Source organism: Cnephaeus nilssonii (assembly GCF_951640355.1).
Source record: "Cnephaeus nilssonii genome assembly, chromosome: 11".
NCBI classification, from domain to species: domain Eukaryota; kingdom Metazoa; phylum Chordata; class Mammalia; order Chiroptera; family Vespertilionidae; genus Cnephaeus; species Cnephaeus nilssonii.
This window is the reverse complement of record NC_137082.1, coordinates 37,981,743-37,990,222: the sequence shown is the minus strand read 5'-3', so window position 1 is coordinate 37,990,222 and position 8,480 is coordinate 37,981,743. Positions and strand designations below refer to the sequence as shown.

At 47.2% G+C, this 8,480-nt stretch overlaps 1 protein-coding gene across 3 annotated transcripts in view; it reads right to left on the bottom strand.

The window, feature by feature from the left end:
- Positions 1 to 4,817: 4,817 nt before the first annotated feature.
- The window catches only part of MANBAL (mannosidase beta like), a 30,399-nt gene continuing 26,736 nt past the window's right edge, over positions 4,818 to 8,480 (bottom strand). For 2 of the 3 annotated variants that reach the window (XM_079784794.1, XM_079784793.1), the window contains exon 3: positions 4,818 to 5,618. In XM_079784794.1, coding sequence (XP_079640920.1) covers positions 5,514 to 5,618 — 105 coding nt within the window. In that variant the 3' untranslated portion in view covers positions 4,818 to 5,513. The remainder of the gene's footprint in view (positions 5,619 to 8,480) is intronic. The other variant, XM_079784792.1, reaches the window with a different exon arrangement.

Genomic DNA, 8,480 nt, shown 5'->3' with positions numbered 1-8,480 from the left:
CAGAAAACCAACCCAGAATGACTGTAGCAGTACAAAGAGAGGTGGAAAGCTGTCTCTCATTTTGAAGGTACAGGATATCTGTGCCTCAAGTTTCGTCTCCTGAAACATGAATTTGTACTCAACTCTTTAAAAATTATATTTTTAGCTCCCAAACCCAATATGGGCAGAAGTAGGAGTGAGCTTGATCTCTTTGCACAAGTGAGAATGTGATATAATAAGAAAGCTCAAGAGATCTGGGTGCTAGTTTGATTCTGATTCCAAAGAGCTAAATGGTATTGAGCATGTTTCCAGCCCTCACTGGGACTCAGTTTCCCCATCTGTAAAATCTCAGGGAAGAGAATGTGTTGAGGAAGAAGGGATCCTTGAGGAATGGGCTTTCAGATCATACTGCCTGGGTTCTAATCTAATTTTCTAGCTGTGTGTCCTGAGGTAAGTTGATTAACCTTTCTGAGTTTTCTCATCTCTAAAGCAGAGACTATGATATCTACCTCATGGGATTTGCTGACAACTTAAATGACATAACGTGTACCAAGAGCATAGCGTAGTACCTGGCCCACAGGAATATTTTTGGTTAAGGTGTAATTTACACATAATGAAATGCTCAGATCTTAAAACATTCCATTTTGATGACTGCATATCAAGATAGAGAACATTGCAATTACCTCGGAAAGTTTTCTCATGCTCCTTCCTGGTCAATCCTCCCAGGAACAACCCCTGATCTTATTTCTATCACCCTAGGTTAGTCTTGTCTATTTTAGAATTCTCTATGAATAGGACCAGGCAGTATGCATTGTATTTGTGTTTGTGGGTATGTTTGGCCTTTTCCCCTTAAAACAATAGCTTTGAGGTTCATTCCTGTTATTGGGTGTATGAGTAGATCATTGCTTTTGGTGTGTAGCATTTCACCGCATAAACACACTGCAGTGTTTCCATTCTGTTGATCAGTATTTGAGCTATTTTCAGTTTTTGCCTATTATGATGAGAGTTGCTATGAACATTCTAGCTAGAATTTAGTACAAGACTTTCATGGATAAGTATTTTCATTTCACTTAAGTAAATACCTAGGAGTGGAATGCTGGATCAGAAGGGTAGATATATGCTGAACTTTGTAAAGAAACTCCCAAATGGTCGCTAACGTGGCTCATTTTACACTTCCACCGGCAATCTTTGAGAGTTCCAATCACTTCACAGACTCTGCAACATTTGCAGTGGTCAGTCTTTTTTATTTTCGTCATTCTGGTATCACATTGTGGTTTTCATTTGCATTTCCCTGATGACTAATGAACTCCTTTCGTGAGTTTATTTAGAATTTTTTTAAAGGTAGTTCCTCTCCCCTTTGCTACCATGTAGCTTTCAGCCTCCATGATTTGAAGGACTGTTGAATAAATGAGGAAGGGAAAACTGAAGACACAATCCACCAGAAATCGAAAGAGCTCTCCAACTACAAAAGCATGAGCTCAACCTGGGAACCTTTCTCTTAACTTTGGTTTCCCAGGACTGTGGGTAAGGACGTGCTCATCTTCTGAGGAAGCCAAGATCATGTTTTAATGACAATAATTTTGTCCTGGATTGAATAATCGTTTTCATTGCTCCCATTTATAAACTACTACTATGCTGTAGGCACCATATATGCACACAGTGTGTCTAATTTTTCAATAGCCCTGCAAGGTTGTTATATGATCTCCATTTAGTGAACTTTGAAAATCAGAGATGTGAATTCCTTTGCCTAACACCACATAGCTACATCTCCATAGAATCAGATTCAAAATATGACTGCTCCAAAATCACATTCACCAAGCTGCCTTACACACACACACAGGAATATTATTCAGCCATAAAAAGGAACAAAGTGCTCATATGATACATGAACCTCAGAAACATCATGCTAAGTGAAAGAAGCCAGACACAAAAGGTCACATATTGTGTGTGATGCCATTTATTCAAAATATCTAGAATGGGTAAATCTACACCTATCGACAGATAGTAAATTGATGGTTGCCAGAGGTTCAGGAGAGAGGAGAATGGGGGAAAACTACTTAATGGGGCCTTCTTTAGGGATGACAAAGTTAATTTGGAACTAGATGGGGTGGTGGTTACATAACATTGTGAATATAATAAATGTCATTAAATTGTACACTTTAAATAGTTCATTTTATGTTTGTTTACTTCAATAAGATTTTTTAACTCCACTCTAGGGCATAATTTTACCATTGGTGATTTAGTCCTTTGGGTAATGATGGCTCCAGAACCTGGGCCAATCTTTCCCCCCCACAGAGAGCCCTCCTTGAGAATTCCAGGGTGAAAAGGGAGGAGGCAGCAGGATGACTCAGAGAGTGGGGCCTGGAGTCAGGCTGCCTGAGTTCATTTCCAGGTACCTCCATGCCGTCAAGTGTAAAATGGGGATGATCATGTTACCATCCTCATGGGGTTGCTGTGAGGATGTAATCGTGTACACAGAGTGTCTGGGCACATGTAATGTTTATTCACTAAGCTATATTGCTAGGGCAGGCCACCTTCTCCTAATATCATCCATGCTGCAAATATTTATTGAGCATCTACAATGTGCCAGGCACTCTTCTAGGCCTTGGGGACTCATCTACAAGCAAGAACAATAAAATTCCTTTCTTCTTAGAGCTTACATTCCAATTGAGATATAAGAAAACACACCAAGTAAGTAAAATACATAGTATATTGGATGATGGTATATGCTCAGAAGAAACAATTTTAAATTGGGTTTGAGAAGGCTTCCCTGAATAATGATCTGAGGGAAGTAGGTATATTCATTTCCTATTGCTGCTGTAACAAGTACACAAACTTAGTGGCTTAAGACAACCCAAATGTAGTGTTTTACAGTTCTTAAGGTCAGGAGTCCAGAATGGGTCTTGCTGGGCTAAATTCAAGGCGTTGGCAGAGCTGTTTTCCTTCTGGGAGCTCTAGGGAAGGTCCATGCCTTGTCTCTTCCAGCTTCTAGAAGCCGCCCACATTCCTTGGCTCATGGCCCCACATTACTCCAACGTATGCTCCCATCATCCCATCACCTTCTCTTTGACTTTCCTGCCTTCCTCTTTTCCTTATAAGGACCCTTGTCATTTTATTGGGCCCACCTGGATAATCCAGAATAATCTCCCCATCTCAAGATCCTTAATTTAATCAGACCTGCAAAGTCCTTTTTGCCATGTAAGGTGATAGTCACCAGTCCTCACGACTAGGATGTGGACATCTTGGGGGGCCATTATTCTAGCACTTGGGGCGTAGTATCTAGAGAAAGTGGGAACAGCAAGTTCAAAGGTCCTAAGGCGGCAGTTGCCTGGCATGTTTGAAGAAGATGGCGGCCAGTGAGGACGCAGTAGAGTGGGCAAGGGAGGAGTGGTCTCTCACAAGGTCGGAAAGGTGAAGGAAGTGGAGTGGCACTTGCAGGACTTCAGCCTTTACTTGAAATGGGAGCATGTGAGGGACGCGATCTTACGGGTTTTAACAGCATCCCTCTGGCTGCTGTGTTGAGTACAGTCTATCATGAAGAGGTTGCTGCACTATCTGGGCAAGATGATGGTGGCTGGACCATGGTAGTAGAGGAAAGTGGTGACATAAGGTCTCATTCTAGATTCTGAAGGTCAAGTAACAAGGAACCACTTAAGGGTCAGAAGTGGAGTGTCACAGAATGAGGGGAGTCAAGGATGACTCCAAGGTATTAGGCCTGAGCAACTGGAAGAATTAAGATGCTCTTTAAGATGAGGAAGACCACAAAAAGATCGGACTTGGGACGGCTGGTGAGAGAGCTGGGATTTGCTTTGAGATGCATGTGAGTATCCAATGGAGATACTGAGTGGGAAGTCAGATATATGAGTCTGGAGTTTAGAAGAGAGGTCTGGAGGGATTTGTTTGGGAGACACGGTAGTATTTAAAGCCAGGAGCCTGGATGAGATAGTCAAGGGAGTGCATGCAGAGATAAGAGAACCACGGGCCCCTCTGAGGAGGAGAACCCAGTGATGTTGGAGGAAAACCAGGGGAGGGTGTGGTCCTAGAAGCCAAGAGCGCCAAACGTTAGGAACTGTCCAGAGTAAGTACGGAATGGGGCGGGTGCAGTAGAGGATGACCACCCTTGCTTTCCTAGGTCTGTTCTCTGGCAAACAGCCTCTCTGGGAGGTAATTTAAGGGAGACGGACCTGCTGTGGTGGAAAATCTTGCCAGGCCCACTGTAGCAGTGCAGGGACCCTCACGGCACCGAACCTACTGACACTCACTGAATATTTGTTAAATCCCGAGGAAAGGGCCATGGACTTGAGTTCTGGCACTCTCAAGAAGTCAGGGTTTCAGTTTCCCCTCTCTAAAATGGAGATGATACATGCTCACTCCTTAAGCTCCCCCTCATCAGCCATGACATTTGGGAAAGTGTTTGGCAAACTGTAAACCAGCTGGGCGAATCGGACTTAGGTCGAGGCTTTTCCTTGGCAGCTGACTCAAGGTACATGGCTGGACCTGTGTGACCCACCCCACGTCACGTGAGGCCTTTGACTTGATTTTTCTCAAGTCACTCTAAGGACAAGCAGCTCCTTCCTCAGGCAACAGGAACTGGGAATGAGTGGGACCTGGTCCCAGTGGAAACTCTAACACATACACGGACATTCACAAGTGTTTCCAATGACTAAAGACCACACAAAGCAGCTGGCTAAACCCTTCCTGAAAAGTTTTCCCAGGATGACTGCAGAGCTGCCCTCACCCCTGGCCATCCTCAGCCACAATGTCCCACCTCTCCAAGGGTGAGCCCTTCCTTCACCCCTAAGGCAGGAACCAGGCTCCCCCTTTCCCTCAGCAACAGACAGCACACAGGAGGTTCAGCATGCAGGCCAGTTTATTCACATTTACTTCCCCCAAAGACTTTTCCACACCGGTCAGGGAATGAAAGAATTGGGGGGTTAGGGAAGAGAGACATGGGATATTGTAGAGGTGGAAGCCAAAAGGCTCACCTTGAATGTGCTATAATGGGATGGAAAGACTTTGGTCTGAGAATGACAGGCCTGAAAACCAGGCAGTTTTCAGACCAGGCCATAGCACTACAGGCCGTGGTGTCTTGACCTAAACAAAACAGGTGAGGCCTGGCTCCACCTGCACAAGCGGAGGAGACAAAGGTGACTGATTAGCAGGTCTGCGGTGCACAAATAATGGGAGAGGGCGGTGCTTGTCAGCATTAGATAATGGCTCTGAAACATAGTATAAATCCACAAGGTGGGTAACAAAAGGCCAGACTCCATGATTAAGTAGAAAATATAATCTGACCGGACTTGTGAACAGACTTCTCAGACAGTCTCTGCTCACAGGGTATTTCAGTCTCCTTGACTCTAAACCACCAAGGAAGCAGGAGGAAGAGGAAGTGGTGGTCTGCCCAGCTGGGACCTGGGACTGTCATGATTGTCCAGATCTCTGAGCCTGGACGGAGTGCGGGAACAGGATGCTGAGTCCCCAGAGGGCCGCCTTCAAGGTCTCACCCCTCCCACCCGGCTCCACAGCCTCGTCTTCTAACGTTTCTTCTTGGCCTCCTTCTTGGGCCTCTTGTTTGTGGAAGGAGCAGCAGCCTTGGGCTTCCTCACTTCCCCACTTCTGGGCTCAGATGGTTCTGTCTCCTGCATGGTGATAAAACAAAGAGTCCTGCTTAGATTAATCAAGCCTGACATCAGCAAAATGAGATCATGTCTGAAGGGACTTTGCAGACAGAAGCATGCCACAGAAACACAAGGGATGGAAACCATGATGGCTGGGACCCAGGACGGATATGTGTGCAGGTTAGTCCCTGGGAGCTGGGCAGTTCTTAATAAAGAGAGGGGGAGGCCCTGAGGGCAGGACACAGTCTTTGGAGTCTCATAGGCCTGGGTAGAATCTAGGCTCCTTCATGTTCCAGCCAAGTGACCTTGTGGGCAATCCGCTTCCCTTTTCTGTGCCTTGGTTTACCCACCAATGAAATGGAAGTAGCGATGCACAGCTTGGAGGACTAATATAAGTAGGCAATAATGCATAAAACGCACCCAGTAAATGTAGTTGCACCCAGTGGCTGGCTGGTCACCCTGGGCAGGGTCTGGGCAGAATTTGGGTGAAGAGTCAGCTGTGGGGCAACACCACTATGGCCTGCTCTCCCTTCTGGCCCTGCTATTCTCCTCCTACCATTCAACCCACAGAATGCCAGGGCCACAGGGGTGGCGTGCTAGCAGGTAGGCAGCCATTGCACTGTTCTGTGGAACCTGGCAGAGGTACCCCATGGGGTGGGCAGAAGGCAGCTTCAGGGCAGAACTCCAGACTCTCGTGACGCCTGGAGGAGCTCTGGTTTTATCTGTCGTATACACTGTGATTTCTCCCCAATAAGACTTGGTTTAATCAAAGGTTCTGCGGCTTAAAAGAGGTTCAAACTGCCGATCCAACCCTGGCCTTTGTTGTGCTGATATAAAAAGGGGGCTGTGGGGAAGGGCCTCAGCCTCCCCAGCCACCCAGGCTCATGTCAGAAGTATCTGGAGAGGACTCAGTCCTGTCGAGTATCCCTTCCTCCCCTGGGTGATCAATCACAGTGCCACAGCCAGGCAAGACGTCAGCAAGTTCCATCCAGCTCAGAGAGCACTAACCACAGCTCCCAGCCTCATCTGGCCCACAGGCGAACTTCACTTGGCCTACGGAGTTTATTTTTAAGAATTTAAGCCAATTGGGAGATTTCCCATTCAATCCAGACCCATAGCTTTTTTGAAAACTTTAAACATCCGGTGACACTAGCCCCGAATCCCCTTGTGGAAGAAATGGGCTGAGCTGCAGCTGCCCCTTTATTCATGTGCCCATAGCCCCCACGACCCTGGTGCCCCCAACACTACAGAAAGAAAATGTTTCTCAGTACCTGTGTTCTTTTATTAAATAATTTAAAAACAACAAAAAAAAACAACTAAGAATATTAGGAGAGAACACACTTTTTCTGGAAGAGAAAAATATTTTTCCCTGTTTAATTGGACAACTCCCAGCTTCAGCTTGCTTAAGCTCTATCCTTCCAGCTCACCCACTGGCCCCTGGTCTAAGTCTCACCCTACAGAAGAGGCAGGACCTTGGCTGGGGAGGGGCAGTCCCCGCCAGAAGGCTCAGTCCAGAGGTCTGTCAGCTCCCTCTTATCAGCCAGTATTGTCTTCTCTCCACCCTGCCAGCTGAGACGTCAGATGTAAAGGCCCAGCCTCAACCCCAGGAACCTACAAGTGACCTTCTCAAGATAATAAGCAGGCCGGTCTCTCCTCTGGCCAAGTCTCTGATGACAACTCTGGACCTCCCCAGCTTGTCCCTCAGTGCTGACACTGTTGACGTAACTTGGCAAAAAAAAAAAAAAAAAAAAAAAAGTCCCATTATAAAAGCAAACAAAACCAAACTTCAGAGGAGCCAGTGTGTCAAGTGCACAGGCTGCGCAGGCTGCAGAGCTCAGCGGGAAGGCTACTGTTCAAGGCAAACCTCACAGGGCACAATGCCTCGGGAGACCTTGGGAGCAGTACTGGTCAGTCCCTGGAAACCAGTGGGTCCCTGAGTGCCCTGGGCAAACAGGCCCTGATTAGGCCAATGGTTTATGCACAGGGCACCTGCGGAGGCCTTCCCGGATCTCTAGGTGGAGCCCACTCTGAGCTTGAGTGCCTCCTCCGGTTTCAGAGGGGCCCAGTTTTGAATCCACAGAGAAGATGACATCCAGCTGCCGTCCCTTTTGATTCCTTCATCCACAGACCCTCTCTCAGGTGCCTCTCCCAGACCCTCCCCTGATCTAGCTGCCTGTCAGATGACTAAGACTGGAGTCTCCCAAGCACCTCCAACTCAGATGTCCTAGACCAAGCATGGTCCCTTCTCCAGCAGGCCAGGGCCTTCCCCTCTCCCTCCTCCAACCTGTAGGCAGAGCAACCAGAGTCCCAAGGAACCACTCTCTCCCTCCTCCACACCGTCCAGTTAGTCACCAAGTCCTTTGATTCAACCTTCCCTACCTCTTGACTCAGCCCCTCTTTAGCATCAGAGTCCCTACTTCAGTTCCCCCTCTGCTAACCAACCTCCCTGCTCTCTATGCCATTCCTTGTGTACCTGCCAAAGGAATTTTTTTTAAGTGCATATGCCCCCACCTTGAACCTTCCAGTGGCTTTCCATCACCCACAGTCTCATGTCCCACACCTGGGATGGCATCTAAGGAGACCACCTCTCCAGCTTCAACTGTGCTCTTCTCCACCACCACCCCGCACACACTGGGTCAGGCCCCAGATTCCCAACTGGTCACCCCTAACAAGAGGAGCACCCTTCTTTCCTTGGCCTCCCAGTAAAGCCCTCCCCATGGTTTGGTCCGGTAAGTAGAACACACTCCTACTCACAGTCTAATCTTCCTTCTCTACTCCTCTACTTGTAGCCAAGTACATCCCTCCTCCACCCCTACCCTGCAGGGCCCCAGGAACCTTTTAATGCCACTATTATCTTATCATATTTACATGTTCTCATGTTGG